The sequence below is a fragment of the Schistocerca cancellata genome, chromosome 4, assembly GCF_023864275.1.
Source record: "Schistocerca cancellata isolate TAMUIC-IGC-003103 chromosome 4, iqSchCanc2.1, whole genome shotgun sequence".
In the NCBI taxonomy this organism is placed as follows: Eukaryota; Metazoa; Arthropoda; class Insecta; order Orthoptera; family Acrididae; genus Schistocerca; species Schistocerca cancellata.
The window spans coordinates 656471984-656492802 of record NC_064629.1 but is presented as its reverse complement, the minus strand read 5'-3'; the positions used below and the strand labels follow the sequence as shown (position 1 = coordinate 656492802).

The 20819-nt window shown below is 37.1% G+C and overlaps 1 protein-coding gene across 2 annotated transcripts in view; it reads right to left on the bottom strand.

Moving 5' to 3' along the window:
* Window positions 1-20819, bottom strand: part of LOC126183376 (uncharacterized) — a 303763-nt gene that overhangs the window by 117141 nt on the left and 165803 nt on the right. Inside the window, exons 16-17 of one of the 2 annotated variants that reach the window (XM_049925308.1) lie at window positions 18020-18193; window positions 15813-15884 (exon numbers count right to left, since the gene is read on the bottom strand). In XM_049925308.1, the coding sequence (XP_049781265.1) occupies window positions 15813-15884; window positions 18020-18193 (246 nt within the window). The remainder of the gene's footprint in view (window positions 1-15812; window positions 15885-18019; window positions 18194-20819) is intronic. The other variant, XM_049925309.1, reaches the window with a different exon arrangement.

The following is a 20819-nucleotide window of genomic DNA, read 5'->3' as shown; positions in this document are numbered from 1 at the left end:
AGCTCAATCCAGTTTTCAAAAGTGTTGTCTGGCAGATGAACACAATTACAGACCTGTAACGGCAACAAATAATTACGGAACATGTTCTATGCTCATGCATTATGAAGTTTTTGCAGAACAAAAATCTCTTCTATAAAGAGTGACGTGGATTCAGTAAATAAAGATCTTGTGACAACACACTGTTCATCAGTGACAGCCAGATGACAGTAGACAATGACATCCAAGTTAATGTTGTGTTCTTTGAATACCAGAAGACATTCAATAGAGTTCTGCATCATCATTTAGTGAAATAATTATTGAGTATTGGACATTGTGACTATATTGAAGACTTCCTAACAGATAAAATGTCAACACCTTTTAGTGGAACAAAATTTACAGATAAAGTAACTCCGGGAGTACCTCAACGGAGTGTTATCAGGTTCTTACTGTTTACAATATAAAAATGATGTAGTGGTTAACACTGAAAGCTCTGTGAGACTGTTTTCAGATACCGCTGTTATCTGCAGGAAGGTTCCTCTGTGAAATGTCAAGTAAAATGCAAGAAGTTCTGTATAAGATCAACAAATGGGACATTGAATGGCAGTTAACATTCAGCGTAAATAAATGTTATGTTTTTTGTAGAAACAGGCAAAGAGATCCATAACTGTTAGATTACACTACTGTTGATAAATCACTGTAAACAGTAATAACTGTAATATACTTAGGAGTAACTGCCCAGAGCAACCTGAAGTCAAATAAGCAAATGTAACTAACTGACAGATAAGCAGATGCCATGTTGAGATTCAATGAATGATTCTTACGGAAAAGTAACTCATCCATGAAAGGAGTTGCCTGTTTGACCAAAACTGCTTATCAGCCTGGGACCCTTAGTCGACTGATAATTAAGATAGAGAAGCAGATCCCCAAAAAGCTGAGGGTTTTGTCATGGGATCATTTAGCAAGCCCAAAAGTGAAATGGGGATAATCAACAAACTCCAGTGGCAGTCGCTACAAGAGGAGTAGTGTGCCCACAGGGGGGTTTTGCTATTGAGATGATAAAAGCAGACAGCACTACTTTCTCTCACATGCATCTCATCTCATGAAATGACCATTAAAAAAAGGGGGGGGGGGAATGAGATCCCATATGGAGGTTTATCAACAGACATTCTTCCTACACACCATTCGCAAATGGAATAAGGAATAGGGAAAATGATAGTGATACCAAAAGTACCCTCAGCCGCACACTGCAAAGTGGCTTGCAGAGAGTACAGGGTGTCCCAGGAGGAAGCGTCGATATTTAGGGATATGACAGGAACAATCAATTGAAGCAAGAAACTTCATATAGTCATATGCCCTGTACCAGTTGGTTTCCGAGATATATTATATTTACTGTACACTGTTATTTATTTTCTGTATTATTCAATACATGGTAAGGTTTACACATGTACAACAGTTCGTGGACATTACAACATGCATTTTACAAAGTATCAATTGAAAATTACGTGTTTAACACATTCACCTCTAAGCAGTATCAATCATTGTGTTGCTGTTGAGCCATTCCATGTCAAGTAGCCCAGTAAATTCATTTTATTGGCCATCAAGGAGTGGCTAGTGCTGGGTTCCTGAACAGCACATTATTGCAGTTATTCCGGCACCCTCAGCGACATTGCCTCGTTGGCTGTACAGTTTTCCTCATGATATTCTACAGCAAATTAATGAAACCTGTGAACAATTCAAGAAGCTTGAAGGAAACATAAGCTTAGGATCCTGAAAGAGACCTCTTCTGGCTTTGCCCTCTGACACTTGAAGATATGTATCACCATGCTTTGGACCTTGTGTAAAGAAATCCTTATCAGGATTGGGAACCTGTGGTAAAGAAACCCACTGGTGGCTGCTGTTGCACAACTATCGAGCGTGGCATGTATGGCGATGAGGATGCTGGTTCTCTCACCAGCAGTGGTTAAGCTACCATGGACCATAACAACACATTTACACACTCTCTCATCTGTTTGCTTGACCCAAAAACTATGCGAACACAAAATATGTTAGAGTTTAAACTGGAATTAAACTAGCATGTCAACAGTGTTGCACAATAAAAAGACACACTCAGAATTCTCTAAAGCATGAATACTTTCCAAAAAATGCCACAAAGACTGCTATGAACTTCCCAAAACTTACACAAAGTGAAAATGGTGTAGTGTTGCACCTGTTATACAACAATTTTACTACTGTGAAGTCCGGTGCCTTGGTAATGCACAGTTAAATTTTGAGCTTTATAAACGGTTTAATCCTGCAGTTGTCATACCAGAAAAATAGGACAAAATACATTGTGATGAGAAAAGGCGTACTTCTTTTTAATGTTTTTCAAGTTGTTCTGACTCCACCTCTCTTCCTAATCAGGACTTTTGATATTAACTTCCCAGAGAGTACTTAGCAACAGTACAAAGTAATAAATGATATCAGATGTAATTTGAGTACCAGTGGGATATGAGTGTATTTTACTATTTTACCCGCACCTCCACTGTCATCGTCGTTTAGGGCCTTATATGCTCACATTGCAAAACCAAATTAGCTTTTTAGGTGGTCTTCCACATGAAAACAGTTTCAGAGAGTTTTTAGAAGACTTTTTTTGTAAAAGTGAGTTTAAATAGCCATTCTCATCATTTTTACAAAAATGTCAACTTTGGCCTGAATTCGTGAACTATTGGAAAGTAGTAGGAGGATGAAAGATTATATTCTGAGATCTTGTACTGGTAAGTTATTTCATGCAAAGTTTCATGTTTATCCTGCAATTACTTTCTGAAATATAAAATGCCAAACTTCATATTTTTTCCAAGCATCTATTTTTTAACTGACTTTGCTTCCAATTATCCATAAGAAAATTACTCAAGAAATCTTTATTACTACTTCACTTCAGAGAGCACAAAAAGTTGTACAAAACGGCCTACTTTTATTTCTTTCAAGAAAAAATTGTCAGACATATTATGTCGCAAAGATGTTGAAAACTCAGGGGCGTGTTTTCAATAGCTGTGCTATAGTGTCAAACAAATGACTACAGCTCTGTTGGTATTATACTGGCGAAGATAAAATTAAGCTAATGTTCATTGGGAATGTGTGAATTTCAGCAAAATGTGATGGTGACACGAACACCTAGGCCACTTGGCATACAATAACCCTGTTTCCAAACCCACTATTAAACAACATCTTCAGAACAAAACTCTGAACTTGGAATAATAGTTGTTTCACACAATGTGCTGAGAATTTTGGTAAACACACTACAATCGGGAAATTGACATGTCTGGATGTGCTGATGGTATTCTTCTACAGCAACAGAAGCACTACCATCTCTGAAGCCATAAACGTACATCATATCTGCATAGTCTTCATCAGTGTAGGTATGTGGTATTTTAGCCAGCACACTAGTTCACTCACAACATACCATGGAGAACTGTGCATTCAATGGGCTAGTTTAATGGCAGAAAGACATCTGCAGCGCAAAGAGGTTGAAAGCAACAAGATAGGTTGTGCTAGCATAAAACATCCAAGAGATTGGGTGGGTAATACAAATACATGCATCCCACAAGCACACAAACAAATGTTCATTAAATGTGCTCCCAAAAACAAATATAAATGGTGTCCCATAAAGAACGCAATATTGAGATAACTGATTGTCATTGTCAATTGGCATTTGTGCATATTGTTATCAGCTAAAATGAGCAATACAGGAGGGATCAATGCATCCAGATTTTGTAGTGCATTTCAAGTATGGTGAATGTTATGCCCAGGCCGTTCGAAGACTATACGTAATTTTTGGTAGAAGGCGAAATGCACCTAATGTGTCAACAGTGCAGAGACTGCTAAGGAAACAAGATGATATAAGATCAACAGTGAATATCTAATCACCTGGACATCCTAATTCTCGTCAATCAGTAGGGAATATCGCTCATCAGTGAGAGCATCACTAGGAGTCAAATGAAACTGATTTGCCACTGTTCTCAAAAGTTAGCCATTCTGAGAAGCAGTTTGCATCAAATTTTAACAAAATATCTGCATTTGCATCCTTTTATGGCACAACTAGTGCTAGAGCTGAAGCTGATGGACCATTTGAAGTGTCTTAACATTTTACCAAATAGGTATTCACAAAACAAGTATTTGATAGTGATTTTCATGAGAAAAGAATCTTTAGTGATGAAGCACACTTCCAGCTTGTTAACAAACAAAACTGCCAGGTTTGGGGCAAAGAGAATCCTTGTGTGGTCCGTGAAAATAGTTTTTATCCACAATGAGTCACTTTTTGGTGGACTAATTGGGCCATACTTTGAAGACGAGACTAGAAAAGCAGTGACAGTGATTTGTGATTGTTACTGCCACATGGAGAGACAGTTTTTATGACTGCAACTGAAAGAACTGAATGGGGAACACATGTAGTTCCAACCGGATGGGCCAACCTACCACACTGCCGTTTGAAACAAAGTTGCTGAGAGATAGATTCCCTGCTCATTCCGTCTCTCGCAATGGCGAACAGAAATGACCACTGAGATCATGTGATTTGACACCATTGCCCTTTTTGTGGAGGTGTCTCAACTCTTGTGTTTGTGAAAAATCCACAAACCATCTCTCGACTCAAGGGCAAAATAGATGTGTCACGGGTCAAAATTCAAGCGGAACTTCGCTCTAGAGTCATCGAAAATTTTGTCCGAAGAGTAGATGTGTACAGACAAAGCTGTGGAGGACATTTGCATGATGTTTTGTTTCATGTTGAATCACAGTCTTTGTTTCATACTGACATAATAATATTACCAACTTTAAATAAATTATGTGCTTTATGATTAAATTAAAAATTGTGTTCATTATTGGACGCCCTATGCATTAAATGTGTTGTATCTCGTACACCATTCTGAACAGGGCATATGCCCATATGAAGTTTTTTTTGCTTCTAATGCATGTTCCTGTACTATTTGCTGAATATTGGCCATCTGTCCTTGGAAAACCTATACATGTAAATGACTTTAACGCTATTTAGAAGTTCTGCCATCTCCACTTGTGCGAAGACCAACATTTGCCCAAGAAGTTTTTCACAATTCTCACTTTTCTTATGGAAACCCTGGGTTGTCACTGACAAACATTACAGAACCCAGTGGAATATAATCTGTGAGGCATGGTGGCAGCTAGAAGCCAGCAAATATAATTCATTATTGGCTGGCTTACAGAAAACGATTGCCCTACAGACTCATAATCCTAGAGTCAATCTTAATTCTGGTTTGCACCAAGAATTACCTATGTGACTGTCCCAAATAATCATTTAGCACATCAAGCTAGGGATGTTTGTTGATTATAGTACTTTGGGCACAAAATCAGGTAAAATATTCTTGGATATGGAAAAACCAAATAACATGGTTTCCAGAATAGATTGCACTTGCTTTCTTTCCTTCAGCAACATTGTATAGCAAATTTTCCTGGTAAGTTTTTGCTTTGTCTGGGAGATGTACAAGTGAAACTGTACTTCATTATTTTTTATGAATCTCCAAAAATTATAGGTTAATTTCTGACTGTTCTTCCAATCTATAGTATACTTATAAAAATTCTACTCTCTCCACATTGGAGAAGATATGTAACATAAAATTTCATTAAGTAAACTTCTTTGACAAATCTTTAGTCAAAATTCTGTGCAAGTTCCACAGAATTTCAAGCAATTTTACTGAACAATAATTTACTCCAGTAAGATTGAACACCATTAACATCTGCCATTTTTAGATCTGTTATGGAAGTTAAAATATAATTTTCGGTTGCAATCTGATCCATTTTAACAAGAAAAATTATTTTTTTGCAACATGCAGCTCAATGGAAATGGACAGGTTGAAGTTAGATACAGTGGTAATTAGTGAAGTGCAGTGGCATGAAGAATATTCTTCTGGTCGGGTGAGTATAGGGTTATCAACATAAAATCAAATAGGGGTAATGCAGGAGTAGGCCTAATAATTAACAAGAAAATAGGTATATGGCTAAGCTAGTATTAACAGCATTGTTAACACATTACTGCAGCAAAGACAGAAATGAAGCAAACACTGACCACAGTAGTACAAGTTTGTATCCCAAATAGATCTGCAGATGAAGAGATTGAAAGATTTTATGGTGAGATAAAGGAAATTATTCAGGTAGTTTAAGGAGATGAAAATTTAATTGTGATGAGTGACTGGAATTTGGTAGTAGAAAAAGAAAGAGGAAGCTGCCCAGTAGAATTTTTCACAGAGTGTAATTTTATCATCACTAAGACTTGGTTCAAGAAAGATAAAAAAAGGTTATATACATAGGTGGTTTGATATATCTGGTGAATAAAGCAAGAAAAAATGTTTATTTTGTAAAGAATTCACCTTATTTCTGGACATCATCTCCTTTGAGGGATATACACTTCGTCCAGTGATCCTCTAGCTTTTTCGCCCCTACGGAAATATATGGTCATTAAACTATGCAAAATACTCATTAACTGCAACTCATTTGATTAAAATTTCTTCTCAGCGAGCCAAAATTTCAAGTCAGTGAACATGAAGAAGTTACTTGGGGCTCAATCTGGTGAATAAGACGGATGAGGAACAAATTCAAAGCTCAATTGATACACTTTCACCATTTTTATCACAGATGTGTGGGATGGTGTATTATCCCGATGAAAGAGCATTGTTTTTGGTGCCGACCTTGGTCCTTTTTCAGCCAACGCAAGTTTCAAACGAACCAACAATAATGCATAATTGGTGTTCTGCCTTTTTCCAAGTAATCTATGGAGATTACTCATTAGAACATTTTTTTAAAAAAAGAAGGTTGGTGTCACCTTTCCAGTCGACAAAACGGTCTTTGCCCCCTTCAGTGCACTTTCACCAGCCTCTGTCTATTATTTTGACTCTGGTGTGTAATGATGTATCCAGGTTTCAACAACAGTCGAAAACTGGAACAGAAAGTCTTGTTGATTACTACTAAACATTGTGCTGGAATGTTGCACTGGATGCACTTTTGGTGAACTATGAGCAAGTGCGTCACCCACCTTGCACACAGCTTCTTCATAGACAATTCTCCATGCAGGATTATTATGCACTCACTCAGTTGAGATGCCTATAGTCTCAGCAATCTAACAAATTGTTATTCAGCAGTTTTCCATTACTGTATCACAAATTTTGTCAAAGCTTCCTTTGTGGTCACCAACTGGATAGCCAGAGTGCACCTTGTCTTTGGTGCATGTATTTAATTTTTTTAATCCAAAAGTAAATAGTCTTCAATGATGGTGCAGAGTTCACTTAAACTTCATTTAAATCTGTTTTGATTTGTGCGCCAGTCCAAACCTCCAAATGAAAATGTTTCCTAACAGCATAAAATTCTGTTTTCTAAATTTTCAATCCCAGTCAACTCACTGACCAATTCAAATGGCTGTTAACAATGAACTTTACACTGCACATTGTTGAAATTACGTATACGAGCCTTGGAATAATTAAGCTTATCAACCATGAAGGTGCAACAAAAATGTTTCATTCTTTCATGGAAATTTAGCACACTTATCAAACCACTACGTACATAGAAGAAACCTGGAGACCCTGGAAGGTTCCAGTTGGATTATATAATTTTGAAATCAGACTTTAACCAGGTGGCTTCTCACACTTGGAAAGAAAATTCCAGATGTGAGGAAGAAGATGGTGTCCAGAAGCTTCTGATAAATTAACTGTGAGTGGGGAGGGGAAGAAGAGGGGGAGTATATCACAATAATGACTTTTCTTTCCTCTCAGCCAAGCTATGTATCAATAAAAGCAGTTAAGGAGTTAAATAAGTTAAAGTTATCTACAGATTATACATAAACCAGACTGCAGTTGTTAGTTTCAAAGGACATGAAAGGGAACACTTATTTCAGATGTGCGTGAGACAGGGTTTTACCCTATCTCCAATGTTAGACTGGGCAAGCTGTGAAGGAAATAAGGACAAAATTTGACAAAGGAACTGAAGTTCATTGAGAAGAAATAAAAACTATTGAGGCTTGCTAATGAAATCCTAATTCTGTTAGAAATGGCAAAAGGACTTTGAAGAGCAGTTAAAAAGAGAGGACAGTGGCTTGAAGCGATATAAGATGAACAACAACAGACGCTAAACACTGGTAATGAAATGTAGTAAATTTCAAATCTAGTTATACTGAGAGAATTAGATTAGGAAATGACACACAAAAAGTAGTAGATGATTTTTGATATGTGGGCAGCAACATAGCTCATTATGAACAAAGTAGAGGTGATATAAAATGCAGACTGAAAACAGCATGAAAAGCTCTTCTGAAAAAGAGCAATGTGTCGAGATCTAAGATAGATTTAGGTATTAGAATGTCTCTTCTGGATGTATTTGTCTCTAAGTGTAGCTTTGTAAGAATGTGAAACGAAGCAGTTAACACAAGAGGAGAATAGAAACTTTTGAAATGTGGTGTTATAGAAAATTGCTAAAGATTAGATGCGTAGAGCGAATAACAAATGAGGAGGTACTGTACTGAACTGAACTACAGAGAAAACAAATTTATGGCGCAATATGACTAAATGAGGTAACAGATTAATATGACACTTCCTGAGATATCAAGGAATTGTCTGTTGGATAACAATGGGGAGTGTTGGAAATGAACATTGAGGAGGGAGACCAGGGCGTCCCTGACTGCAGTAGGCAGGTTCAAATGGATATAGGCTGCACAATATTTAGGCGTTTAAGATAGTTGCACAGAGTGGATTAACATGGAAATTTGTATCAAAGCTGGTTTCAGACTGAAGACACACAACACCACCATATGTAGCTTGAAACTCTCCCTACTGAGTCTTAAGCATTGTGATGGTTTCTTTAGTTTATTCAAAAAATGTTCAAATGTGTGTGAATTCCTGGGGGACCAAACTGCTGAGGTTATTGGTCCCTAGACTTACATACTACTTAAACTAACTTATGCTAACAACAACACAAACACCCATGCCTGAGGCAGGACTCAAACCTCCAGCAGGAGCAGCCGCGCAGTCCGTGACATGGCGCCTCAAACCGCGCGACCACTCCAAGCGGCGTTTGTCTGTTCTCCTATCAGACAATACAACTTAACATTAGTAGTTACTGAGGTCAGCAACATTAATTAGAAATGAGCAGTTACAAAGGGGAAGAAAGTTATCACAAATGTTTCCTCACTGATGGCATTACTAGACTGATGTACAATAGTATTTGACATGTCTATACTGTGGAAGAATGCCACATTACAGAACATAATACTTCTCATTACTTGTTACTTTTCAGTATCTCCTTCCAGATTTGCTACTATTATTATTAGACCAAAAAAAAAATCAATTTGTGTTATTGTACAAAGCTAAATTCGCACTAACTCACAAGAGCACCTCTATGAAATCTGGATTTTTAGAACATGAAGATCATTAATATCAGTAAATTTAATTTATGTATATCTCAACACACTCACTGTCCTCACTCTCACAAAATCAACTGCTTCTTGGTGAAACTACTATGTTACATTACAGTAAAATCATACAATGGAAAATCCATTGTGGACTAATGACAATATTATGAAAAGGACATATTGATACCATGTAGTGATGTTGAATCACAGACAGGCCAGCCGGCCGGCCGGCCGGCTGCAACTCAACATCTCCACTATATGGTGATCAGCAATCTATCCTTTTTGTAATATTGTACAGTAAAATGATGCTTGTCTTGCTGAAATCAGGCAGGATGTATATTCAGTCCCTTCATATAAAAGGCTCTCTGTTCCACAAATGTCATCTCTCGCAAACTAATGTGTACATTCATTGAATCTTTAATCAGTCAGCTTAACAAGTGGATCTCACTGCCATCATAACATTAATTTGGTTGTTCTGCCACATTTAATTTAAGGGGTTTTTAGGACATTATCTCTGGAAAGAAACCACTTATGACACAGCACTGCTTTACTGTCCAGACACAAATAACTGTCTTAGTGTAGAAGAAATACAATCATGCACATGCTCTGTTTAACCAAATATACTAGATCCACTGTTACAAAGAATTTTACACTCTGCAGGCTGAACTAAAAATTATAAAGTTAATAAACTATGCTATCTCTCATCAGATTATCCAAGGTAATTTTGTTCTTTGTTATGAGAACTATGAAAATTTATTTGTGGCTGTAATGTGTGTGTTACACATCTTTTAAGTTTTTGGTATTTGACAAGAGATACAAAGCACACTGAAACACCTCACCACACCTAGGTCACAGAACATGCAATGGAGAAAGATTAGTTTGACATATTTCATAAGAAAATGCCTGCACAAAGGAATCAACATGGGTTCCAAAAACAATAATCGTATGAAACCCAGCTCGCTCTGCTCCTCCACAAGACCCAGAAACCAGTAAATATCAGTGTCTAGGTTGGAGTTGCTTGCCTTGCTAAAGGTGCTTGGTTCAGTTCTGCATTGCCATTTAATGGTCGAAATAAGACCATATAGAATATCATTACCCCAAGAGTGTGTTACCTAGCCAAACATTTTCACAATATATACAAATGACCTTGTGGATAACTTCAGAAGTACCATGAGGCATTTTGCATACAATGCTGTTGTTTACAGAGAGGCCGCAACACTAGAAAATTGTAACAGAATGCAGGATGACTTGCAGATGATTGACACTTGGTGCAGGGCGTGACAACTGACCCCCAACATTCACAAATGTAACGTATTGCATAAATAACACACACACACACACACACACACACACACACACACACACACACACACACACACACAGAGAGAGAGAGAGAGAGAGAGAGAGAGAGAGAGAGAGAGAGAGAGAGAGAGAGAGAGAGAGACCCATTACTGGATGGTTACACAGTTGCAGAACAATCACTGGAAGCAGTTACTTGAACACAATATCTAGAAGTATACATACAGAGCAATTTAAAGTGGACCACATAAAACTAATCGCAGGAAACGCAGATGCCACACAGATTCATTGCAAGAATCCTCAGGAAATGTAGTCCATCAACAAAGGAGCTATCTTATAAAACCCTTGTTTGACCAATATTTGAATATAGCTCATCAGTATGGGATCTGTACCAAGAAGCATTCATAGAAGAAGTAGAGAAGATTCAAAGAAGAGCAGTGCATTCCATCACATGTTCAGTTAGTAATAATGAAAGCATCATGAAGATGATCAATTCCAGTGGCACAGCTGCAAGAGACGCAATGTGGTTTACAGTTACAAGTTCCAAGGGAATATGTTTGAGAAGAGTCTACAAATATATTGCTTCCTCTTACGTATATCTCACAAACAGCTCATGAAGATAAAATTAGAGATATCTGAGCCCACACGGAGGCTTACCGGCAGCTATTCTTCTCGCCAACCACTTGCGACTGAAACAGGAAAGGCAGGAAATGACAGTGGTACACAAAGTACCCTCTTCCCCACACCACAAGGTGGCTTGCAGAGTACAGATGCAACAATGGATTTAGAAGAGTCTGGCATATTATTTGATACACATAAAGCATATTTACAACAGGTTGAGAGCTTCACAGAGAGTGGGAGTTTAGTGTACTTTGTTAACGGCATTAATTTTGTAAATAATTTAGGTTTATTTTCAGTTTTAGGTTCGTCAGTCAGAGAACTTATCTATTTCTGAACCAGTTTCAATTTGCATCATAATGCAACAAATGATAAGAAATTCCTAGAGAATTACAGGGCCAAAGATAATATGTTCATAAAAGATGTACACACTTAAACAAAATATAGTGACTTGAAAGAGAACTACAAAACACACTATTTAGGTACCTAATACATGTGAATATTTACATACTGACAAGAAGACTGTATCTGAAATTTACTGAGATTCATAGATCTGTAATGTAAATGTGGACAGTATGAGGACTGATGACATTACATGCACTAGAGGTCACATATGTAACCATTATAATATAAACAGCAGCACATGCAACACTTTCATTCATTAAAATTGTTGTGCTAAATACATTTTTACTGAACTAATATTCATTAATACCAGAAAACTGTATGAGAGACAAGACTGTAATAGTTGCTACACTGATAAGCCAAAACATTATGAACACTGCCCACCGTGATGGTCAATGTCAACTGATTGCCTCGCGGGCACGTGGCGTGCAAACAAAAGTATGTAACGAGATCAGGCATCGATGGGGGATCACCCTAGCAAAGATATTAGCTGCAAATGGGGAAATCCATCGAGAGAAGTGACTTTGACAAAGGAAAGATTATTATTACACAGATCCTGTGAACGAGTATCTGGAACATGACAAAGTTTGTCAATTGTTCACTTGCTACTGTCGTGAGCATCCATGGAAAGTGGTAGAAGGATAGCGAAACTATCACTGGGCATTAAATGGTTGGACATCCACGACTCTTCACAAAATGTGGCGCTCGAAGGCTTGTCTACTTGGTAAAGTAGAGTAAATGAAGATCTGTGGCATCTCTGCCACAAGAGCACATTGCTGGTACTCAAAAAAGTGTTTCGGAGCATACCATTCACTGTACGTTGTCGAACATGGAACTCTGCAGCAGACCACCCATACACGTTCCCATGTTGACCGAACATCGACCGACACCATCAATTATGATTGCAGTGGACACCAGACCATTGGGATTCGACCGTTGACCAGTGGAAACGTGTCAGACCTTCCGGTGAATCACATTTCTGTTACACTAGGTCGATGGTCGTATCCATATCTGCCGTCATCAAGGTGAATAGTAATGTGCAGGTTGCCATGGACACAGGCCAATGTGAGCAGTGTTATACAATGGGAGACACACTCCTGTGCTTGCATGGGACCTGTGGTAGTAATCTAAGAAAAGCTGACAGCTGCGAACCATCTGTATCCCTTCACGGTTGACACCTTTCCTGACAGCGATGCCATCTTTCAGCAGTATAGCTGTCTGTGTCAGTCAGAACCCTGCTCCAGTGGTTTGAGGAGCATTATGGTGAACTCATGTTGATGTCTTGGCAACCAAATTCCTCTTATGTAAATCCTATGGAACCTATCTGGGTTGCTACAGGCACCATCATCATGTACGCAAATCAGTGGCCCATTATTTACACAAATTACATGACCTATGCATAGGCATCGAATGCCACATACCTCCAGAAACCTACCAACAAACTGTTGGATTCTTGATACTCAGAATCAGTGATTATTTCATTCCAAAAACGGACAAACAAGCTATTAAGCAGGTCATAATGTTTTGGCGCATCAGTGCATATATACATATGACTGAAAGCTGATTACAATATCAGTCTCAACTGAAAATAACAATCTGTAGTAAAGGTAAAAATAAAAACAGTCTAGATCACATAAAAACATTTACTGCAATGGTGACCGCAGTTGACATTCGTCTTTCAACGGACGGTACCTGCTCTGTTCAACACCTCTGCCTGCCTCCATTCAAGAATGGTCTGAAGCTAGTCACCAAATAGACAAACCGGTCACCATTGCAATAAATGTTTTTAAGATCTTGACTGTTTTAATTTTTAACTTCAAAATTTTGCACTAGGATGGCCATTAATGATTAAAAAAGTGTTAATTATGGGTTTCATTAATCTACATAAGAGACAACAAATACATTAAAACAATGTGTGCTGCCACAAAATTTAGATTCCAGGCTGTGAAACACCTCATCAAAATTGGTTTCAACATATGAAAATGTAAGCAACACACATGACTGATTCAGACAGATAACAAAATTTACAGATAACTCTGCAGGACATTGAGTACAACCCTGCACCTTGGTGGTACCTGTAAGAATACCTCTATACTTGAGAGAACTCAGTTTCCCTGTATTATAAATACAAATGAAACAAAAACAAATTTTTTATATATATATATATATATATATATATATATATATATATATATATATATATATATATATATATATCAAAATTCAGATTGAACTAATTTACATTCACACACAGAGCTATTATGTGAAAACAAAGAGCGTATGAAACAACAAACTTTGCATATGGCATCAACCTGTTTGTCCACGTCCTCCACTCGTTCCGTATCATCAGCAGTGAGTTACAACATTTATTACTGCCACAGCCCTGCAGCAACTACCACTGCACCACCACCACCACCACCACCACCACCACCACCACCACCACCAAAATAAAATTCTACATGGAACTTAAGTTTTGAATCAAAAAGCATTACATATGCACAGACAATATAAACCACAATAAAATTCTACTAAAACACCAATTTAAGTGCAGTTTGTAAAGTGCTTAATCAAGTTTAAATCAACTGTCAGGTAATTAAAGCAACAATGGTCTCATGACTAGAATACATTCATTTCAAGCAATATACGCAGATCCATGAAATTGAAACATGGTTCTATTTTGAAGCCATTAAACGATATTAACTTTGAAATATAAATATTATTTGCAACCAAAAAAGCAAAACTGTTTGTAATAAATATAAATGTTTTCATGTAATAAGTTTTAATTATTAACAGAACTCAAACAAAGAATCCCAATGACACAGTAACCATATAAAATGAGATCAATATTACAGAGAGCGCAAACAATTTAAGAAAACCAAAAAGCAGTGGAGAGGTATATTGGGAGAGATTAATACATTGCATCTCAGATTTTTCCTTTACATTTTAAATCTACATTTCAATGAATTTATTATGCCAACAAATTAACAAATGAGGGATATGATGATTTGTTTGTAGTCAGCTGTTAATCTCCTGTAGTATATCAATATATTTATGAACTGCTAAAATACCAAAGGATTTTGAATTGTTTTAAACTCATTCTAGGGGTTTATAGTATATAAAATGGCTTACTATGAGGTACCAAAACAGTTTTTACAAATGTCACTGTGAGGCATTGTGTACATGAAAATATTCTCTTCACTTGTGGGAACTATATTGCTAGGCATTATAGGATCTGTTTATGGATTCATAAAATAGTTGTACTATATGAATTGTGTGTCCCCTTTAACAGCAGGTAAGTACCTGAATAACTCATGAGATAGTATACACATTATCATAACGTATCTAGAGGAACACCATTCACAGCTTTTGGCGTCTTCAGTAAACCAACGAAAAATACACCATTAACTTCTGTGTCATAAAACCTGAGCAGGAAATGTACACAAACATTTGGCATATGACAATGAAACTAAAGAGACAATATGGGAAGACTGAAATCTTGTTTATGAAGTGGAAATTATGGCACTCCGAAAAGAAAACTCCAAAATAGCTACTGCGCAACAAACATTGAATTCTTATGGTATTTTGTAAATCCAATAAAAGTGCTTGCTGTATCTACCCTTGAACTGCAAAAAGAAGAAAACTGAAAAGAAATGAGTAATGAAGACACTAGGTAAAGAGCCTTATTTGAAACAGGGCCTTTTTCTAAGAACAGCCAGAAATTAAAGATTAGAGCACAATATCATACCACAAAAATATAGTAGCAAGATTTAAATATACAGGAAAATGACAGTTACGAAAAATAGCACACAGAGCCACACCAACTTTCACATTTTGCTAACACGCAGTAAAAGCATGCATTTTCTATTGACTCCACACAAATTGCTCTAAAAAATAAAAACTAATAAATACAGGATCTATACAACCAAACTGAAATGATGATGTATAATAAAGCCTACTACATTTTACCCCTTTAGTGCAAAGAATTACAAGCCAATGCAACACGGACAAAGCAACTGTCAACACAAGTCACTCTGAGAGGTTAATGGTACATAAGATTTATTACAGAGGAGTAGTAACAAGATTATAAAATTGCACCCCAGATATCAATTCTAGTACTTACCGAATGATGACGTCGATGGCCTTTATAAGAGGGTCTGCGTGAATTCTGACGAGTTAGTGAAGAATGACGCACCTACAAGGTGCAATTTGGCAGCACAAGATAGATGTAAAACATGTATCAAAAAGACAAGAAAACATATGTTCTAAGCCATGAAAGTATGTAAACATATAAAATGAGAGATACTCATGAAGGAGATTAAAAACTTCAGAACTGAAAAGCAGAAAAATGGTCTAATAAAAATGTCTGGTCAAAAGAAAATGAAATCTAAAAGCAAATTAAAGGCACATTATATTACAACAAAAGAAAGATGATTATGGGGTATGAAGAGAAATGGTTGCAACAATTTTTTTAATGGCTACTCTAACAAATGCATAAAAATTGTGAAACAGATCATGCTACTCTTGTCACAATTATCTATACCTTTATTACCTATAATCAACTTAAAGAAGCAGCTCTTCTTTCATACATACATTCATTCACTGACATTAACTGCACCTCCACCTCTCATTTCCACAAAGCAAAAATGATTATAAGATGTTCTCATGACTGCACAAAATAAAATGAAAGTATTTGGTAACAAAATTAAAAGAACACTACATAAAGAAAGACCACACTACAAAACTGATTGCACCAAAATTACAACTGGACACTGACAGCCGATCTCCAAATAATATCTTCTAAAACTTTCGTAAAACAAAATAATAAAAGTGTCAGTATCACCAAATGTTGCAATATCTTAACTGATGTTAAAATAAGCAAGACACTTTACTGAAAAGTACAACAACAAAAAAGAACTGAAAAAGAACAAAAAGAAATTTCCTTAACAGTGGTACTAAGATATGTAAACTTACAGAAGCTCCATCTAATAACCATTATAAGTAAGTGAACATTCATCCAAACAAGTTATGAATTAACTTTAATGTTAGACTGTGTTTATGCACACAGTTTGGAATGTTCATAGGTGTAACACTGTGAGACAAAAGTTCACAAAACTGCTTCAGAGAATTAGCAATTATAGGTTTGGTAAAACACCTACAAATTTACAAATACGAGTTGCAGGAGATGTTCTCAAACATCTGAAAATCTCTTTACTATTTTAATTTATTTTGAAGACAATGAGTAGCATCCCTATGGAAAGAGATCCTTCCATTCCCTTCAACGCATATAGGAAAATATCTAACAAGAAAACAATTTCATCTTACAAGACCATTTCACTGTACATCAAACTTTTAAAGCAGTTTCTCAAAACTGCTACTTCGGTACATTTTAATTTCACCTGTATCATACATTTACCCCTTCCATCACTATTGCACACCAAATTATGCTTTGAACCGATGTCTTGTTTGTCAGTCTACCCATGGAGAAAATTATTTTCTGCAACTCCATTTTCCACGAAAAGGACAGAACAGCAGCCTCCCGAATCAACTTTATTCTACTACACAGAATTCCGATAGTGATCCACAAAAGTTACAACAATTCAGTAAGAAGTTAGTGCTACTACATATTCTACAAATTATGGAACAAAATTAATGGTGAAGGTTCTTTAATGCCTTAAATAATGACAGTGCATGTAAGTGATATAAAATACATACCTAATAAACAAAGGAAGGATAAAATATACAATTCAGTAAAATACATTTCATACTCTCAATGCAAAAAATTAAAATTTGTCCGGTTACATGAGAAGAATGTTTAAAAAATAAACACTTTCACCATTTGTCATGATAACTACAAACATTAAATCAAATACATCTGGGTTATGATTAAACACAATGATATTCATTTAATCATTAATGATTTGTACAAAGGTCATAACACTGTGAAACTAAAAGTCTTAAAAATGAAAACAAAATTAGTAATTTTCGTAATTGATGGCATGTCTTGGGAACAGTGATCTCTTTCACTAGAATAAATAAACACCACCTGGATCACAGCTTTTCATTACTGACTACTGGTTTCAATCAGTGCTGCAGATCACCTTCACATCTGCATCACAATGTGCAGTTTGTCAACAGTGGTGTTGACAAACTTCACTAGTGGCATCAAACCTGAAGGTGATCTGCATCATAGATTGAAACTGGTGGTTGGTAACAAAAAGCTGTGATCCAGATGGTGTTTGTTTATTAATTATAAATAAGTATTCCCTTTACTTTTTAGTTTTTTAAATCTATTAGTAATTTAGGTAGAATTAAAATTTCAACACTTACTCTTGGGAAAGGGTCAATCAACTTTGTGCGTTCTCTAGGCTTTCTAGCTGATTCTGGTGAACAAACAGCCACAAGAGGTAGTTTGTAAGACTCATCTTTCAGTTTTGTTACAATATCATTTATTAACTCAATGAGGAGGTCAGAATGGTGCTTTGGCAGCAGATTTTGCTCCACCTAAGCAGAAAAGTAACATTTTGATTTACAAAACAATAACATCTTACTTACACACACACACACACACACACACACACACACACACACACACGGCAATGCACATACACTGATGGTGGCAGTACTGCATATACATGGTATAAAAGGGCAGTGCGTTGACTGAGCTGTCATCTGTACTCAGGTGATTCACATGAGAAGGTCTGATGTGATTATGGCCATGTGAAGGCAATCAATATATTTTGGATGCAGAATGGTAGTTGTAGTCAGATGCTTGGGAAATTCCATTTTGGAAATCATTAGGGAATTAAATATTCTGAGATTCAAAGCATCAAGAGTATGCAGAGAATACCAAATTACAGCCATTACCTCTCACCAAGGACAACACAGTAGCCAACGGCCTTCACTTAACGAACGAGAGCAGTGGTGTATGCATAAAGTTGTCAGTGCTAGCAGACAAACTGCCTGAGATAACCACAGATACCAATGTGGCACGTACAACGAACATATCCATTAAGACACTGCAGTGAAATTTTGCATTTCATGGGCTATCGCACCAGATGACCGACGCAAATGCCTTTGCTAACAGCACATTGCCTGCAGCTCCTGTTCAGAGCTCAAGACAACATCGGTTGGACCCTAGACGACAGGAAAACTGATCTGGTCAGACGAGTCCCGATTTCAGTTGGTGAGAGCCAAGTGTGGCACAGGTTGTCAACAAGGCACTATGCAAGCTGGTGAAATGGTGGGCCGTGTTTACATTGAATGGATTGCATTCTCTGGCCCAACTGAACCAATCACTGATTGGAAATGGTTATGTTTGTCTTTTTGATGAGCAATTTCAGATGTTCATGGACTTCATGTTCTCAAAGATGTAATTTCACCAGACCACAGTTGTTTGCAACTGGTTTAAAGAACATTCTGGACAATTTGAGCAAATGATTTGGCCATCCCGATCACCTGACACAAATCTTGCAGCACGGCTCAATATTTATGCAGGGAACGACTTATTGAGTCCATGCTATGTTCAGTTGCTGGACTCTGCTGAGAATAAGGAGGTCTGACATGATATTAGGAGATATCCCATGCCCTTTGTTACCTCAGTGTATGTAACTGGACGATAAAATAATCAAAATCAAACATGGATGAACCAGCCACTCTGTAACATACTAAAAGCTCAATCTGAAAGCTTACGCGGGAGTGCAGACTGAACACAAAACCTGAAAACGTCCAACATATTTATCTGTCAACTGAAACAGAGGGCAGATTACAATGCAACATTATTGCCACCTTCTTAGCAGAATATAAGAAACACAATGCGAGAATGTGCAACACTGAAATGTTTTCCTCACAGACATCATCACAAATGGATGGCGCAGCCTGCAATAGCAGACAACTATGTGTGAGGGGCCTCTGTTATATAAGGAGACAGGTTACGTAACTTCTTTCCTTGATGGTGATTGGAAGGGGAACATAACACTGGATTATTGCTTTCATCGTGCAGCTTGTTGCCTCTCACTTCCAGCCATGTTTCCTCCTATTTACGCAATAGCCTGAGGTGCTGCCACAACACTTAAGTCTTTCATCTTTGAGACCACCTTATCGACTGCAACATATTACACATTTCCACCTTTCTCCACGTTTCCTGGTCCCCCATTGTCTTAGTAGGAGGAGGGAGTCCTATACATTTTGGACCATTTTCTCTCCTCGGTGGACCTGCTCTAGGGCTTGAAGATACTAGTGGAACCTGTTCCCTCTATCACACCTCATCTGCTCCATTAATTTCATGTTATCCACAACCTAGCATTATGCATTAGAGCACTGTATCCACGTGGCAAGCCTGCTCAAGTAGTGCTCGCTGCCCATCACTTGCTTTACATGTGTTGTGGAAGCACACAGCCACAAGTTTATGCGCTTGGTGTCATGCAGACTGCACTAATTGAGTGGCATGCACTCACAGGACAGCCCTGCCATGCAGCTATGGGAACACTATACGCCTTTGTTACTATGTAGAGGCACTAATGGGCCTAGCAAGTGTTGAATGTATTTAAAATTATAATTTCTTTTTAGCTGTCAACTTGATATCTTTTCTACAGAGACTGCATATGCTCTATATCTTATATTCACCAAATATTACCACAGCGACTGAGATTGATTACGTATAATGAAAATGAAATTGATAATTGAATACTGGATGTCACTGATGGTTTTTGGCTTAGCTGTGGAACAGTATATTTGCATAAATGAATAGCTGATGAGATAATGCTCACATTCAGTTAACAGCTAGAATTGCACTGACATTGATACTATTTCTGACAGAACAAATGAAACATATTTTCATTGAGGGGCATGACAACTGATTACAACTGTCAATTTAGTTTATAATCAACAAAAACTTCAATCCAGCAATACTGTATAGGCTCTTGTGAGTAAATCAGGGAAGTGAATTAACAGGACTTGTTACAGTTCACATTATCAATTCCACTGACTGGAAAGATGAAGGAAGAGCAAGGCATAGTGGCAAGCAGAGATGGATTTTATTTGAATAAATTTCTGCCTGGATAATCAGCCGAATAAACAGATCATTCATTCAAGTAAGTCTATTCACTAATAAAATATGCATGGGGAAAGG